The sequence below is a fragment of the Chenopodium quinoa genome, unplaced genomic scaffold (assembly GCF_001683475.1).
Source record: "Chenopodium quinoa cultivar QQ74 unplaced genomic scaffold, ASM168347v1, whole genome shotgun sequence".
Lineage (NCBI taxonomy): Eukaryota > Viridiplantae > Streptophyta > Magnoliopsida > Caryophyllales > Amaranthaceae > Chenopodium > Chenopodium quinoa.
The window spans coordinates 1,892,492-1,911,390 of NW_018742881.1; the positions used below are offsets into that span (position 1 = coordinate 1,892,492).

Sequence of the window (18,899 nt, forward strand, 5' to 3'; positions counted from 1 at the left end):
AAACTTAATTAGTATATATATAGTAGTATAAGAACTTGAATAAAAAACAAAAAAAAAATTGAGTATATATATATATGGATCAAAAACATTATTATGTTTGAATAATAAAAAAAAGGTCAGTAGTAGGTAGGTTGGCTTTAAGTTTATGGCCAGGTTAAAATTGGGTCAGGGTAATATTATATTAATTAGTTCGGGTCAAAATAGATCGGATTGAATTGGGTTGAGTTAGGCCGGGTAATTAAAAACCAATTTGGTTTGAGTACAAGTCGGGTCAAATCGATTTTTAATTGAGTTTAGGTTTAGTCAAGTCGATGCCAAATATGTTTCAAAAAAAAAGTCGATGCCAAATAAAGTACCTGGATCCAATTCAAATTCGGGTTGAGTTTAGGACGGATTCAGAATGGGTTTAGGTCTAGAATTTCTCGTGCCAAATCAAAACGAATGGTTTTTTTTGGGTTAGTTTGATTATGACACCTCTATCCATGTTTACTTATGTGACGATCAAACTGTGCACCTAAAAATATAAATAATGAAGGTAGCAAAGTAATAATAGGAAATCAAATGCTTGGTCCCTGCAGGCGCCGGTACAAAGTACCGTACCTACCATTCAAAACAACATCAGTTTGTAAATAAAACGCGAAGGTATTTTGCTACTTTGATTAATAAAAAGGCGGAAAGAACATATACTATGAAACAAAAGAACATGAGTGTTTAAAGAACATAGCTCTAGTTTATAAAGAACGCGAAAAATAAAGAGGTAAAAAGTAAAAAGTAAATTATTTTTTTACAGTATAATACTTTCTCTAGAATATTGACAAAACAGTAGTTTCTCTCTCTAGAAATATTTTTCTCTCTCTAAAGTTTCTCTCTCAAAAAGTTGAAAAAAAAAACCCAAAAAACTCAAAAAAAAACTTCAACTTCAAAACCCTAAGCATTTTTTGAAGAAATTTGTACTTCTAAATCCAAAATTCTTGAATATGGTGGACAAAAATTGCATTTTAAGTATAATTTTCGCAATGCCTAAGTGTTTAATTAGGAATTTGATTGGGTTCTTTTTTTTGCAATTCATACGGAAATTGTTTGTTACACTTTGTTACTTTTTTTGTTGTTTGATTTTCGATTTTTTTTTGCAATTCGTTTGATTTTTTTTTTTGTGATTTTGGGTTCATTTGTTTGTGCTACAGTGATAAACAAGTTGAAGATGGAGATATTGAAGGCAATCAACCCATTAAAATATATAAGAAGAATGAAAAAAAGAAAAAAAGTGATAAAGTTGCAAAGATTGTTGAAGAAGCTATTGTAGACCCATTAATTTCACTAGAAATTGAAAAAGAAAGCATTCTTGAAGAGGAAAATACAAAGTAAGTACGGAGTACATTATATTATATGTATATAATTTAAACCATTTTTGTTCTTTTCTTATCTTGGATCTGTTGTGAATGTCAATATTTATTTGAATAATGGTTGAAGTTAGGTGTATAATAATGGTTGAAGTATAAAGTATTGATGTTCTTTGTATATAAAACTCATGTTCATTATATATATTCGCATGATGTTCCTTTTAAATGGGTAGAATGTACTTTATTCTTATTGCTTGATTTTATGAATATAATACTTGTGTATTTGTTAAATTTATATAATGTTCTTTGCATATAATACTCATGTTCTTTGCATGTAATACTCATGTTCTTTAATGAAACATTCCTCATTTGTTATGTGAGAAAGAAAGATAGTTAGGAGGTTGCTTAGATTAAAAAGTCAACTGTCATATATTAATTATTGTCTTGCTATTTTTTGTTCTGTGTTGCTATTTTATGGCATGGTTAGCACCTTTAGTGGTGAGCTAGTGGGGAGTGGGGACCTTTTTTGTTCATTCTGTGTACATTGAAATATGATGTGGACAGAAAAATGCTATTAATAAAGTCTAAACTTTGATGGGGACCTTATAGAATTTGTTTGAATGCTAAAGCAACTAAGCAAGTATTTTGTGGAAAAGAGTATTGTACCTGCTTCTAGAGTAATAGAGTATATGGGGGTTTACTAGTATTTTAAGCTAGTCAATATACTATGAGTAATTAAGTTTTTAATAGACTCCAATCTGTATTAGGGACAATTGCTAATATAAAATGTTAATGGGAATTCAATAGAGTTAAAAGGGAAAGAGGAATAGAAGGAGGATACTAGGAGTCTAGAGTTCGTTAAAATAAAGTAAAGGTAACAAAGTGTTGCTACCTTAGCTAAACCAGTTACCAAGATAAAGTGGTCATGATGCATATCATGCTAAATGCTCGTGTTCGTTGCTTCAAAAGCTATTTAACACTACTATTTGAAACTTATTGCAACCTTTACACATTATAAGTTATTTGACAAAGATGACAATCTGATTTTTTTAATTTTTTTAGCCTTTTAATATTGGATATTATGATATATATATATATGTGTGTCTCTTCAGATTTGGAGAAGAATCACATGGACTTGAACAATCAAAAGATGAACCTCGCATAACACAGTTAATTGATCAACAAGAAGGTGAACATCCCTCGGTAGGTGAAGCTGGTAAAAATGTGACCAAGCCAGAGGAGTCGAATGCAATTACTGTACTTATGAGGGAGCCGAAAACAGAAAAAAAATCACAGCCAACACAAGGAGGTGACGATGCTTCCAAGAAGATAAAACCTTATGGCTTTAAGCAAATAGCATCAAAAAAAGGTGAGAACCAAATATGTTGTAATTATTTTTATTGTTGTATCATTATTGTTATACTAATATTCATGATATATTAATAACATATTTACATATTTGCATGCACAATTAGATCAAAAAGAGGAGGAAATAAAAAAGGCAAGGCTCCTGTAGAGGTTGATGATGATGAGAAAGAAGCTGAAGAAAAAGTATTTGAGACAACTCTTGTGGAAGCTCATGAATCTGAGAAAGGTCTTATGGATGCTCATGAAAAAGCTAAAGAAAAAAATAAGAAAAAAATTGTTCTAAAAAAGAGGAGGGCTCCAATGGGTGAAACGTACTTTGAGGTAAGGGAACAACCTGAAAAAGGTGTTCCTCAATCTATTTCACAAGCAATTAATGAATCATCAATAGTTGTGGTACCACCAAAGCCGGTTGCTATTGTGAAGCAATCAAAGGTGAAGAGAGCAAGAAGGGAAATAGTTGCTGCAAGTGATGATGAAGTAGAACAAGATGAAGATGGGGAAGAGGAATATGAGCAAGGTGAAGATGGAGATACCAATCAAAGAAATTTGCAGACTAGGCAAACTGTACAGCCGTTGATGATATTGACCAGAAGTTTGCAAGAGCAAGAGCAGCAAGATAAATTGCAAGCCATCAAGGATATGGGTTTTGGTGGATTCCTAGATCTTGATTTTCCAAAAGGCAAGCCAAATTTCTGTGCTATGTTAGTTCAGGAGATTGAAGAGAATGGGATGTATATTAAGTGTGATAGGAATCGATCTCTTGATATAACGCTTATGGATGTACATTTGGTATATGGGATTCCATATGGAGGAGAAGACATTGTGGAAGCTAAGCTTGATGATCCCATGTTCAAGGAGGTATTTGAAGGTTTTAAGAGGTACCATGGGGGTAGAATCCCTACATTGGGCGCAATATGCAATAAATTATCCAAAGTTGAAACTCCTCTTACTGATGATTGGAAGAGAAGTTTCCTAGTTCTGGCTGTAAATTGTTGCATCAAACACATAACCAACCCACAACCTTATTTCAGGTATTAGTTGTTACTTTATAATAAATGTTCATTTATTTTCTACTCAATGTACTTTTTTTTTCTACTGAATGTTCTTTACATTTCTCATTACAATGCTTTTAAAAAATGAATTTTCACTTATTTTATAATGAATGTTCTTTACTCATTTTAATGTTCTTTTTAGTTATTCAAAATGTTTTTTTTTACTATAAACTGTATGTTCGTTAATAAATTATATTATGTTATTTCGTGAATATGATCGTCACTTCAAATAACTAATATTATATGCATTAATTATGCTTTTTTGTAAGCTAAATGTAATTTTTTTTTAAAAAAAAATTTACTATGTTGATGGAGTTGTGATTGAAAATCAGGTTTGTTACTTTGATCGATTGAAGAAAAAGTTAACCTTCGATGAGCCAAGAGATTTTCCACTCCTCGAGGTTTGGAAAGGAAAGAAGATCAGAGATAGAATTAAACTTGAGTTGAAGTCAGGTATTGGGCTTGGTATTATGTTGGATAGGATCAAGGTCCCATGGACAGTGAAAAATCAGAATTTGCTTCTTAAAGAACCTAAACAACAAGAACCCAGTCCAAAAGAGCAGCATCAGGAAGAAGGTTTCAATCAACAACATGAGACAAAAGAACAACATCAGGAACATGACAAAACAAATCTGAATTCCCCTACTAACATGCAGGTACTATGAAGGAAATAATTTGTTATTTGGATTTATTATATTTATTTATTTACGTCAAAATTACCGTACTAAAGATAATAATCATTATGGTATAATAATATGTTCTTTATTAAACATTATAATTTATGCTTTCTTGTAATGTCATATTATTATTGTATCTGTAGGAATATAATCAATTGTTGCGTGAGGTAACAGAAAGAATTGCATCGGGGTTTGTTAACCTCTCTAATGTACTGAAGTTGGGTGAGAAATTCTACACTGCACCATTGGTTGAGAAAAATGCAATGTACAATGTGGCAGCCATGTGGTCAAAGTGTTCTGGGTATAGAATTCCCCAAGAAATTCAACCACAAACTCAATTTCAAAGAGGAGAAGGGAGCTCAATTCTAAGTCAAGACAATGACTTCTTTGGAGCAGACTGGTTTGGGAATATGATTGATGATGTTGTGATGAATGTCCTGAAAAGTAACGAAACTATTGAAGATAGACAACCAATCAATCCCCAAGACCAGGAACCAATCAATACCCAAGACAAGGAACCAATCAATCCCCAAGACCAGGACCAATTCTTAAGCACTGGGATTCAGTCCCCAAGTTTGACCCCACTCATTTTCAGCCAAGAGTTGCCTCCCACTACTTACGATATGCCTACACTCCCATTTGATCTGACTCTAAAACTTAGTTTAGGCAGTGAGTTTGAAGCTATGGACTATGATAAAATCTTCAAGGAGGCACAATTGGAAAATAATGCAGTTGATAGTGTGTTCACAAACACAAAAAATGATGTGGAAAAGATTGGGTAACCTATTGACCTCTTGTTTGTATTTGATATGTCTTGGTCTGTAATAAATATATGTGTAGTTATTAGTGTGATAAATAATGTTATAATCTTTGATAGTTTGTATTATTTTCTTTAGTATAATATGAAATGTTCTCTAGATTAATATATGATGTTCTTTATTTGATGCTAAATGTTCTTTATATAAATCAGGTGTTCTTTTATATTTATATGGATGATCTTGTCTGAATAATGTCATGTTCTCTGATGGTTTGTAGTATGTTCTTTAGTATAATACAAACTGTTCTCTAGACTAATATGTAATGTTCTTTATTAGATGCTAAATGTTCTTTATATAAGTAAGGTGTTATATTCTGTATAATGTCATGTTCTTTGATGATAACCAGTGAAGAAAATATTGATGATGATAAAAAAGAAGGTGGTGTTGAAAGTACAACAGATGTGAAAGATTTAGAGAGGTATGATCTGTTATAGTTTTTTTTTTTAAATTTGATTTATATTTATTAGTGTTTATAAAATTATTGATTTAATATATTGTTTTAAAGTGAATCAAGACAATCAGAGTCAAGGAAGGACAAAGTTCAAGGATGTGAAGAAAAAAATAAAACAGGAGGAAATGGAAAAAAGAGGTATAATAGTTATAAATATATAATATGTTCTATGTTCTTCAATTCATTAGATTATATTCTTTTTGTAAGTAGTATGTTCATTATATATTAATCATGTTTTTTTTATAGTGATGAATCCCCAAAAAATGTCAAGAGAAAAAGAAAATTGCCAATGATCTTCAAGTCTCCATTCTTGATCAAGTATGCCCATTTGTTGGAAGGTTCAAAAGAAGAAAAACAAATGATGTGGGAATTTGCACTTGCACCTGAACTTCCTCTTGAGTAAGTTTAATTTACATATTCTTTTTAATAAACTTTAATTTTATTCAACTTTACGATCCCAAATTTATTAAATATTTTTTTTTATAGTGATACAATATATGATGATGGGCAAGTCATGTTGAATCGCAAACAGTTCAAGACACTCTTGAACGATGTATATGTGTACTATGAATTTGTTGATGCTTGGTCAAATGTTATGAACTGGAGAAATGCTGAACTTAACGAGAGCCGAATATTTTTTCCCACTGAAGCATTTGTAAGTATTGTTTCTATTGGGGTAAAATTATATATATATATATATATATATATATATATATATATATATATATATGTGTGTGTGTGTGTGTGTTGGCAGAATTTCTTGTGCATGAATGATGGATATAAGGACAGTAGTCAAGATATAACTGATGAACATAGGCTAAATCAATTCATTGACATACTCAAATTTTACATGGAAGCATTAGAGATTGAAATGACAAATCAATTTCAATTGGTAAGCTTCATTTTCTTTTACTATCTCGGACATGTTCTTTAGTATTGTAATATATGAATGTTCTGTTGATTTTAATTAAATGGTCTTTAATTCTCAACGAAATCTTTTGTATATTATTTTGCAGATTTTCATTCCAGTGTATGAATCTGACCAATTCTATATATTTTGCATCAACATGAAGGGTAAATATTTGGAAATTATCGACAATATTCCTCTTCAAGAAGGTGTGAATATTAAAGATAAATATAAGGATTACCCACAAAAAGTAGTAAGTAGTCTGTATACTATACAAAAGACTATGTTCTTTTTCAGAAGTTAAAATGTTCTTTTCCTAAAAACTTAATGTTCATTGATGAAATACCTAACAATTTATATTTTGCATGCAGTTAAATGCTTATGCAACTTTTCTTGAGACAAAGAAGTTGAAAAGTCATGGGAGGGTCCGAAAATTTTCTGTTAATTTGTTAAAATTGTTGTGGCAGACAACTACAAACAAGATCGATTGTGCTATATACACAATGAGGCATATGGAAACTTATTACGGAAAAAAGAGGTGGACTTGTGGGTTACAAGCCAATAACGTAAGTATTATAATGTGTTAATATTTACTTTTTTGGAATTGTGAACTTTTATGTATTATTCTAATTTTTTTTTTGCAGGAAAATCCTATGAAGAAGTTGAGGACTCAATATGCATATGACTTGATGATGCATGAAAAAAACAAGATGAAACCAGAGATACATTTTCTTGCTAAGAAACACAGCCATGGTTGATGTTGATGGATTCATATTAGGTTTTCATATGATATTTATATCAAAAGAGAATGTGATGAGTGACATTTATGTTACCCTTAGGGGTAGTGTATTGGTCTCTTTTCTCTTGTTTTTCTTAGGTTTTCTACCTCTTTTCTCCTCTTATGGCTTCCTTTTCTTTTATGGATGAAAAGTATGCTTATTTGCGCTTGTTTTGATAATCTTTATGCATAATTTTATCATCCCCATGCTCTCGTGATCTTTGCTATCTTTTGCAGGTTCCATGACGGTCCTAAGCACGGTAGGAGGCCCCTTGGCCAAGTATGGAGGCATGGGCAAAGACTAGAGGAGCAAAAGGGAAGAAGAGGAAGTTCAAGAGGAGGTGTGGCCGAACCTTTAAGAGGTTCGGTCGAACCAAGGTGTGGTCAAACTTTTGAAAAGTTCGACCGAACCTCCAAGGCAGTTTCAACCAAGTTTTCAGCATGTTTACAGGAGGGGTCGAACCAGGAAAGTTCGACCAAACAAGGATCAGGGAGGTTCGACCGAACCTACCCTGAGTTCGGCCGAACCTACCCTGAGTCCGACCGAACCTACACAGAGTTCGGTCGGACCTTTTCCCGTTTCAGCTGATTTTTTGCGGAGCTTCCTAAGCAATTTTGTAAGGGGTATAAATAGATTTTTTTTTTTTTTTGCTCATTAACAAAAGAGAGAGATTTTTCAGTTTAGAATAGATTTTAGGTTAGTTTTAGGTTTTAGAGAGAGAAACTCTCAAAATTTTAGAGAGAGAAAGTGAGGAGCACAATGGTTTTCATGGATTTTGGATAATCAAATGAGGAATTTGAAGATCTCCACCTTATATCAATGAGCATTTCTTACTTTCTCTTCTCTTATTGCTTTATTTAGTTGCTTTCATTATGCTTGAGTAGTTTCCCTTCTACTAGGTGCTGAGTGAGACTTTGTAATGATTATTTGAGTTATTTGAGATAAATTTGATGATAATTGTGTGATTAAATTGATTGAATTGATGTTGGCATGTTGTTTGTTTTAGATTGGATTGATCTCCCATGATAGCACACTTAATTGCATATTGGTTTTAGTTTGACAAGGGATTGTGAATTAGAACTGATATATTTGATTGCATTTTGGGTAATTTTCTTCTATGCACCTAGTCAATGAGGGATCTAGGCTAGGAATTTGAGAGATTACTTTTGAGTGTAGTTAATTCTCATTATAATTCTTTCTTTGCATGATTGATTATCAAATGGATTCTCATTAGCTTATTAATTGTTCTAAGTGGATCTTTTCCCCTAGTAGACTTTATCATACCTTGTTCTTTATATGTGTTTTAGTGTAGTTGTAGTGTCCTTTATCCGTAAATCGACTTCGGCATAGCTTAGGCATTAGATTAAGAACAATCTAGCATTACCGTTCCTTGTGGTTCGACTCCGAACTTACCACTAGACTTGTTTAGGGGTTAGTTTTAGGATTTATAAATTTATTTGATTGAGTGTGGAATGTGCGACCGTTCTAACGCCCCGTCAAAATGGCGCCGTTGCCGGGGAACGGTGTCAATGCTTGATTGTTTTTGATTGCTTGAGTCTAGGTCTTTGTGTATACTTTTCTTTTTATTTTATTTTTTTTTAATTTTTGCTTGTTTTTGTAAAAAAAAAATGGCAAGTAACTCGTTTCCTCAATATGACAATGAGCCTTTTTGTGAATATTTCAATAGACTTGAGGGATATTTGGATTTTTATTGTTGTAGTCTTTGGGAGGCTTGTGAGATTTGTTATTTTGGTTTGAATGAGCAAACTAGGGATGAAGTTGAATGCATGCATAATGGTGAATTTAGAGCATTATCAATTGATGATGCTTGGGATTTTTATGTTTGGTTTGCTTGGGATGTCTATAATAAGGGTAATCATGATTCTATTATTGATATGCAATGTGTTGATACTTCTAATATTAGCATGAATTCCCATGATTTGTTACATGATCCCTTAAGTGAGCCTAAAACACATGATTTCAACTCTATTTCCTCTTTTTTTCATGATGATGAGGTGCATGCTCAAGTTGATGCTAATGGTGTGTTTCAATATTCTTCATTATTTACCATGCCTTCTTGTGATGTGCTTCGTTCCCTTAATGATGAATCTCATGTGTTTGATTGTGCCCCCACTCCCCAATGTGATGTATATGCTCATGATCTTAATGTTGATTTTTCCAATCTTGGTTGTACTTCTTCTTCTCTTGTTGAGCCTCAACCTTCAACACCTTTTGAATCCCTTATTGCTACTTTTGAATCTCAAATTAGGTGCATTGAGCTTGATAATGAGCTTGGGCCTAGTAAGGAAATGATTCTTAATTCTATGAGAGGTCAATTAGAGATAATGAAAAAGAATGAGGAGCGTCTTGAGGAGGGAAGGAGAAGAAAAGAAGAGTTAGAAAGCCAATTGTCACCCTTGATGCTTGTTTGTGAAAAATCCCAATTTAATGTGTGTGTTGAGGATGATGATGATTATTTTGAGCAACCAAGAGAGTGTGAGGATCCCATTGTTGAGCATATGAGTGATGGTGAAGGAGTTGAGAATGAAGAGAGTGTTGATTTTGAAAATCCTAACCCTTTTTCCCATCTTGATGAGTCTCAAGTGCATGATTGTGATCCTTTTATCCATGAGTATTTGGATTCATTTAAGGTTATGTCTAATGTGTTTATTGAGTGTCAAATGAAAACCCATAGCCTTTTGAGTGAGTTCATTAAGAATGCTTCATGGGAGAGAGACCATTTTGAAATGAATTTGCATCCATTCATGCATGACTTTGAGATTTTAGGCTTTAAGGAAGTTGAGGGAGTTGTTGGTCATGATTGTAGTGAAGGGGATTATGTAGTTCCTCTTGGAAGTTGGATGTTTGAGGGAGATCATGATCATGAGTGTTCTTCTTTTGAGGATTCTATGATTGATTTTCATGCTCAAATTGGTGATTTGAGGAATGGTGGTGAAGAAGAGACCATTTGTAAGACCATTGCTCCTATCCCCTTCTCTCATGTCCCTTTTTCAAGGAATTTCAACCATATCCCCTACACTCCTATATCCCTTCCTTCCTTTGTTAATGAGCCTATTGGGGACCCCCTTGCCTATGAAGATTTTTATGTCCCTCATTCGTCTTCAATTGAGGAAAAGGGTGATTTTGCCACCCAAAAAGATTTTTGTGAAGAGAGTTTGCCTTTCTATTCTTCTTCTTATTTTCTTGAATTTTCTTTTGATTCTTCTTCTTCTTGGAAACTCCCTCTTCACCTTCTTTTGCGTGCACTAATCTTGGTGCATGCCCTTCTTATATCATTTGCTTACTTGTTATCTTATGAGATGTGTAGTAGTGCATTTGACAAGCTCTTGCGATCGTTGCAATATTATTTACTAGAGCGGTCAAGCTTGGACCTTAAGCAAGCCTTTCTCGGGAAGTAACCCGTGTTTTATTGCTTTCATTTTATTTTCTTTTTAGAATAGTTTTTGGCCTCATGGGAATGTTTGTGTGCTTGGTGCTAGGTACATAACTTAATATACTCTTATGCATTGGTTTGGATCAAGAATCAAGGAAGTTTGACTCCACTTTTGCTAGCACATGGAAAACAAGATTCAATTTTAGAGGTAGTCGGCTTCAAGAAGGTTTAATTGGGTCATTTGCGAGTACTATACCCACCTAATATCCGGTAATATCCTTCCTTGCTCTTCCTCTAATGATTTGTGACTTGTTGGACATATGTTGGTTGGTTGGATGACTTTCTTTCTTTTCTCCTCCCATGGATTCTTTGGTTTAAAGTTTGAGCATGTTGCCTCATTCAAGCTTGGGGGAGGGTATTCTATCATGTTTGGTGGAATTTTGATTCATATATGCCATGCACATTTGTATATGCTTTTCCATTTTCTATGTCTTGAAAATCACAAAAAGATTTTTGTTTCTATCAAGGCAAATTTGCAATGTATTTTCTTTTGTTCTTGCTTTGGACATAATACTTTTGGTCTTGTATTCTTGAATGCCTTTCTTCCTAAATTTTAGAGGTGTGCACGGTTTGAGAATGTGTTAGGTTGACTCTAGGATATGGTATGCTAAGGTAGTTGGCTAAGAACTTTGGGACCATGAAGCTCTAGTTCACTTGCTTGTGGTAAGATGGAGTTGCTCTCTATAGTGGATATGAAATCAAGAGTTAGTTATTGCTATCCCTAGTGATGTATAATTGTTCTAGCCTTCATCATACTTTGTTGAGCGGCATATTTGGATCCTTGGCTATTGCATTCTCATATCTAGAACTTGACTTTTAGCTCCCAAGATCGCGACTGAGCCACTTTAGGGGATGACAAAGACATTTGTCTTTTTATAGGATTAATTTTCAATTTTGGATTTGGTTTGCAATTGCCCCTATTACTAGCCCATTTGAGCCATATACATTCTTTTCTCTAACCTTAATACAAGCCTTCTAGCCTTAGTTTCACTTTAAATCCTACCTTTAGTTTGTGAAGCAATTTTGTTTTGGAGCTTGTTTTATTGTTTATGGTGCAAGTTTAGAATTATGAGTTCATTTGCAAAGCAAGTATGTGTTGTATATAATTTTTTGCATAAAACCAAATACATTTTGAGAAAAAAGCCGTCCAAAGTTAAAAGAGGCAAGGACATTTCTTAAAAAAAAAAAAAAAAAAAAAAAAAAAAAAGCTTGGAAAAAGGAATTATTGAAAAAAAAAAACAAAAAGTAAAGAAGAATGTAAAGCACAAAAAAAAAAAACAAAAGATAAAAAAAAGAAAAATAAAAATAAAAAATAAAAAAATAAAAAAAAAAGAAAAAAAAAAGTAAAAAAAAAAATAATAAAAAAGAAAAAAAAAAGAAAAAAAATAAAAAAAAAAAAAGAAAAAAAAAATAAAAAAAAAGAAAAAAAATAAAATAAAATAAAAAAAAAAAGAAAAAAAAAAGAAAAAAATTGTCACCCTTGATGCTTGTTTGTGAAAAATCCCAATTTAATGTGTGTGTTGAGGATGCTTGATGATTATTTTGAGCAACCAAGAGAGTGTGAGGATCCCATTGGTGAGCATATGAGTGATGGTGAAGGAGTTGAGAATGAAGAGAGTGTTGATTTTGAAAATCCTAGACTCAAGCAATCAAAAACAATCAAGCATTGACACCGTTCCCCGGCAACGGCGCCATTTTGACGGGGCGTTAGAACGGTCGCACATTCCACACTCAATCAAATAAATTTATAAATCCTAAAACTAACCCCTAAACAAGTCTAGTGGTAAGTTCGGAGTCGAACCACAAGGAACGGTAATGCTAGATTGTTCTTAATCTAATGCCTAAGCTATGCCGAAGTCGATTTACGGATAAAGGACACTACAACTACACTAAAACACATATAAAGAACAAGGTATGATAAAGTCTACTAGGGGAAAAGATCCACTTAGAACAATTAATAAGCTAATGAGAATCCATTTGATAATCAATCATGCAAAGAAAGAATTATAATGAGAATTAACTACACTCAAAAGTAATCTCTCAAATTCCTAGCCTAGATCCCTCATTGACTAGGTGCATAGAAGAAAATTACCCAAAATGCAATCAAATATATCAGTTCTAATTCACAATCCCTTGTCAAACTAAAACCAATATGCAATTAAGTGTGCTATCATGGGAGATCAATCCAATCTAAAACAAACAACATGCCAACATCAATTCAATCAATTTAATCACACAATTATCATCAAATTTATCTCAAATAACTCAAATAATCATTACAAAGTCTCACTCAGCACCTAGTAGAAGGGAAACTACTCAAGCATAATGAAAGCAACTAAATAAAGCAATAAGAGAAGAGAAAGTAAGAAATGCTCATTGATATAAGGTGGAGATCTTCAAATTCCTCATTTGATTATCCAAAATCCATGAAAACCATTGTGCTCCTCACTTTCTCTCTCTAAAATTTTGAGAGTTTCTCTCTCTAAAACCTAAAACTAACCTAAAATCTATTCTAAACTGAAAAATCTCTCTCTTTTGTTAATGAGCAAAAAAAAAAAAATCTATTTATACCCCTTACAAAATTGCTTAGGAAGCTCCGCAAAAAATCAGCTGAAACGGGAAAAGGTCCGACCGAACTCTGTGTAGGTTCGGTCGGACTCAGGGTAGGTTCGGCCGAACTCAGGGTAGGTTCGGTCGAACCTCCCTGATCCTTGTTTGGTCGAACTTTCCTGGTTCGACCCCTCCTGTAAACATGCTGAAAACTTGGTTGAAACTGCCTTGGAGGTTCGGTCGAACTTTTCAAAAGTTTGACCACACCTTGGTTCGACCGAACCTCTTAAAGGTTCGGCCACACCTCCTCTTGAACTTCCTCTTCTTCCCTTTTGCTCCTCTAGTCTTTGCCCATGCCTCCATACTTGGCCAAGGGGCCTCCTACCGTGCTTAGGACCGTCATGGAACCTGCAAAAGATAGCAAAGATCACGAGAGCATGGGGATGATAAAATTATGCATAAAGATTATCAAAACAAGCGCAAATAAGCATACTTTTCATCCATAAAAGAAAAGGAAGCCATAAGAGGAGAAAAGAGGTAGAAAACCTAAGAAAAACAGGAGAAAAGAGACCAATACACTACCCCTAAGGGTAACATAAATGTCACTCATCAAACACCCCCAAGCTTAACTTTTGCTCATCCTCGAGCAAAACAAAACAAACACAACGGAAAACGATGTATATTTTTTTTTTTTTTTTAAAAAAATAAATAAATAAAATCAGAATGTTCTTTTGATTCATACACTATGTTATTTTGTTTCATACACTATGTTCTTTTGTTTCATACTCTATGTTCATTGGATTCATACAGTATGTTATTTTGAGTCAAACAACATTATGTTTATATGATAACAGGAGGTTTAATAGTATATTTCTTTATATTAAGTGTATGATAATATTATAATGTTTTATAGTATGTTTTTTGAAATCACATAGAATGCTCTTTGATGTATAATACTATTTTAAGGTCAATTATAAAATGAATTATATAATTATTAAAGTTAGTGATAGGTAAATTTTAAAAAATAAAGATATAACAAACAAAAATTGTATATTGAATTACGTGAAAGACTAATGTCATTTATTACAAGATTTCAAGGTAATATACTTTGAAAAATAAAGGTATTGTTTGAAGGAATCAATGAATTATGAATATAATGGTTAACGAAATGTATTCTCCAAACCCAATTACGTTGAATATAAACCCTACAAAAAAAATTAAATAAAAAAAATAAGTAATGATCCAATGAAATTTAAATTTTAATATTAAATAACTAAATTTAGTAACAAAATTGTTACCTGTTATTATGTAAATGGTGTAACATGTACTTCAAAATATTCATCAGGTTCAAAATACTCAATTGAACCACCAAACAAAGAAGAATGAGCCAATGTATTTCCTTCAAGAACTGTTAAAGAGTCCTACACATGTAAGGAAGATTATTAGAAATCAATACTTTATAAATATCATAGATTGTAAATGAAAAGAACAAAAAAAAAATACAAATATAAATGTAAGGAACATACTTTTTAAAAAACAAAATAAAAAATGAGTAAAAGAACATAAGTGGAATTTAGAATGAACATTCATCTTCAACCTTATTAAAAATATAAAGAACATGTAAGGAACCTTATTAAAAATATAAAGAACATTATGAATAAAATTAAAGAACATCATTACAAATATAAATTACCTTTATTGTATCTTGTGCTTTCTTTTTTATTATAGACACACCCTTTGCACTTTTCTTCTTCCATGACTTAATCTTCTGCCCTTTTAGCTTGTTGCATATTTTTTCTTGTGTGCTCTTAAGTCGGATGTTCTTTTGTCCTTTCTTCCTCCTTCTAATGGGGTCTTTTACCATACATTCCTTCTCATTTTCAATGGGTTTTTCAGCAGATGTTGGTGAGTCTTGAAAGACATTAGCTTGAATCACATCTTGTGGCTCTAATAGATTACCACTTTCCAAGCATTGGGCAGCAGCTTGAGCATCTGTGTTATCATCATTTTCTTTCCCGTGACCCTCTTCATTTCCATCTTTTCTCAACAATATTTCAATTCTACTAGCACACTCATTAATAGCTTCTTCAATTACATTACGAGTGCTTAAATCATGTTGTCCACGATCAATTAAACGAATGAAAGTCCTTACATATTGTAGTATCCAAACACTTGAAGGTGTCACACCATCTTTTTCAGCAACATGGTCATCCACCTTAGTGCACATAGCTGCCTTAGTCCACCTTTTCAAGATATATCTTTTTGGTATGTAGGTCACATTGTTGAGATGAAGAACACGAAGGGTATGCTTGCAAAGTAACCCAACTTCACCAAAGTACTTACAAGTACAATCAACCGTAACCTCTGACTCATCAAAAGTTACCGTGTGTGCAATCAAGTTCCTTTTGGGATGTCCAACATGATACTCGTAAAGAGGAGGCTGCATTGCAATAACCCTAGCGGTGCATGGAACACCATTTACAAAGTTATCTTCAAATTGAAGATACATTTGAATGGTGTAAATTCTTCTAGCATGCTCCAACAGACCAACATCAGCCCAAACCAAATGACGATTTCCCGTGATACTACCGTAATCATGGTCATTTTCTTTTCTCCTCCACTCTTCAACAACCTCAATGAAAGTCTTGTAAAAATCACATAAACCATGGGTGAAGTGAAGTCTACGTGAAACAGATTTATTTCTTGTTTCACTCCTTTGAGAAGAAAGAATTCCTCCACTAAAATAGTCTTTTGAATATGCAGGACACCACATCTCCCGAATGTTATGCAAGTTGTTGAGCCATTTGTTATCATTGCACTTGTATTTGGTAAGCATGCTGCATATTAACAACAAAGAACATAATCATGAATGCAAATGAACATAATATTGGACCATAAAGAACAGACAATTTAAATAGGAAGTACATTGGTATAATTAGAATCTTATATAGAAGAAAGAACATATAATGAAAAAAAATGTTTAAATTAATATATAAAGAACAGTGCAAATTAATCAAAGAGCACACTTAACCAATGAAGAGAAAATATGTTATTTAACAAAGAACATAAAAGTAAACAATAAAGAACATAATGGTGATGATTAATGATCATGAGTCTAACTAGAAAAGAACATATATTATTTTAGAGCAATTATAAATTGTGAGATATTAAAGGTTACCTGGACCAATAATGCTCAAACTCAGCCATTGTATCAGTGTACTTCAAAAAAATATCAAATAAATCATTGAAACCTTCCTTTGCTCTTAGTCCCTTGATGTTCTTTTTAGCATTCTCTCCAATGTGCCAAGTACATAATCGATGACGACTATTAGGAAATACAATCCTAATGGCTTTAGCCATTGATTGAGCTTGGTCGGTCATTATAGTGATTGGATGTTTGTCACCCATTGATCTCAAAAAAGTGTTGAATAGCCACTCAAAAGACTCCCACTTTTCATTGATCACAAATCCAATACCAAACATGACATTCTTGTTATGGTGATTCATGCCAACAAAAGGACCACATATCATACCGTATTTATTTGTCCGATATGTAGTATCATGTACCAAAAGATCTCCAAATGCATCATAATCAACTTTCATCCTACTATCACAAAAGAAAAAGGACTGTAGATGACCTTTTTCATCAACATCAAAATCATAGTAAAAAACATACTCCTTTGACTTCCTTTCTTTAAAGTAAGAAATCAATTGTTTTGTGTCACAACCATCAAAATTCTTTTTCTTTTCCCCACTCAAAGCAACATAAAGATCTCTTTGAAGAAAACTAAGATTGGCTTCACAGCCAGCTTGATCCCTTATAACACGATATGCATCAGCAATAGGTATACCATTTTCAGACAAACTAGTAACCATGGCAAGCTGATCACCACTAACCTGTATATAGTATATTTTAACACATGTTCATTATCGTTTCACGTAATGTACATTGAAACAAATCATAATGTTCTTTGTCATATATACATGTACATTAATTCTGAATTAGAAAACTGAGCAACAGAAAATCATATTCATTATCATTTTACACATTGTACATTGAAATAAAACCATAATGTTCTTTTCCATATATATACATGTACATTAATTTTGAATTATAAAAATGAGCAGAAGAAATGAATGCACATTGCAAAATTACAAAATGTTCATTTAATATATGAATTATGTTCATTAAAATAATATATAATGTTCACTAACCTTTCTGTGAGATCTTATCAAATGTCTCTTTGAAACGGGAACCCTACTGTGATTATGCTCCATTTCATGTTTCACCACGCAATATAAACCAGACTCCTTATCAACATCAAACTGGATGTATGCTTTGCAACCAGTACGAAAATCCCTTTTTTGGTACAAAACATCACTCTTTATTTTTTTGAAACCAGCATAAGAACATGTTAAAAATCGCTGCCTTACTGTCTTATCATTCCTTGTTTTTTTTATCTCCTTTACGTGTACCGAATCCATGCTTAAAAGCATATGAATTGTATAATTCACAAGCTTCTTCATCAGACTTCACTTTTCTAAAAAGTAACTCTAAACTAGTAGATTCTGTGAAGCCTAAATATAAATGAATATTGTAGTTATATTAAATGTATATTATAATAAAGATAAATATAACTTTGATGTAATGCTCATTGTATAATATTATAAAGAACATAAAGTTTAAATCAAATGTACATAATGTAATACAATAAAGAACATTGTAACTATTATAAACGGACAAAAAAGAAATTCAGTAAAAGTACATAATTGCAATTTAGAATGAACATCATCTTCAACCATTGTATAATTAATGAAAAAAAAAACCAGAGCAGAATGAACATAAATGCAATTTAGAATGAACATCATCTTCAACCTTTGTATAATTCAAAAAATAACAGAGCATAAACTAATGCAATAATTATTGATTAAAATTTAACATAAATACAATAACAAGGTCAGGATTCAATTCAATTATATATATATTTAGCAATTAATTAATAATTTGCATAAAATTCAATAAAATTTCCAATTACATTCATCAAATTCAATAAAATTACAAAATCAATGAGAAAAATATATTTACCTTTTCCTTCGATTACAATATCATGAAATTCACCACCATCATCATTCTCATGATCATCATCACTGGCAAATCGACGATCGAAATCATGTTTAAATTCATGAGCAGCCATTTTCTCTCTCCAAAAACTTGAAATTCTCTCTCTATCAATGAAGTTCTCTCTCTAGAATATTCTCTCTCTAGAAATTCATATCTAAATTGAAAATGTGATTTCTAATTTATGAACATCCTAATTCAATCAACATATATATGGAAAGACCCTCTTACGTAATTCACGTAAAGCAGAGGTAAAAAAAAAAGAAAGAAAGAAAGTAGCTGCTGTGATTTTCAAAGAGATGTACCAAGCAGCATACCACCTGCTGTATGGTAAAATTTTCAGGAAATCAGTAGTGTATGTGTTCATATTTTTGCCTTTTATTT

General features: G+C 32.4%; 1 protein-coding gene across 1 annotated transcript; it reads right to left on the reverse strand.

Moving 5' to 3' along the window:
* Positions 1 to 14,700: 14,700 nt before the first annotated feature.
* On the reverse strand, positions 14,701 to 18,591 carry LOC110726662 (protein FAR1-RELATED SEQUENCE 9-like). The gene is made up of 6 exons (XM_021906132.1): positions 18,483 to 18,591; positions 17,873 to 17,974; positions 17,612 to 17,733; positions 16,575 to 17,293; positions 15,090 to 16,233; positions 14,701 to 14,817 (listed from the first exon to the last, which is right to left on the reverse strand). The coding sequence occupies exons 1-6, from the start codon at positions 18,589 to 18,591 to the stop codon at positions 14,701 to 14,703; spliced, it is 2,313 nt and encodes a 770-aa protein (XP_021761824.1).
* Positions 18,592 to 18,899: the final 308 nt, after the last annotated feature.

Excerpts from the sequence above, each read along its gene's own strand:
- LOC110726662 (XM_021906132.1), bottom strand. The coding sequence starts at position 18,591 with ATGGCTGCTCATGAATTTAAACATGATTTCGATCGTCGATTTGCCAGT. Across the intron at positions 16,234-16,574 it reads TTTGAGCATTATTGGTCCAG|CATGCTTACCAAATACAAGT; the intron begins GTAACCTTTAAT and ends GTTAATATGCAG. Across the intron at positions 14,818-15,089 it reads AAGCACAAGATACAATAAAG|GACTCTTTAACAGTTCTTGA; the intron begins GTAATTTATATT and ends TTACATGTGTAG.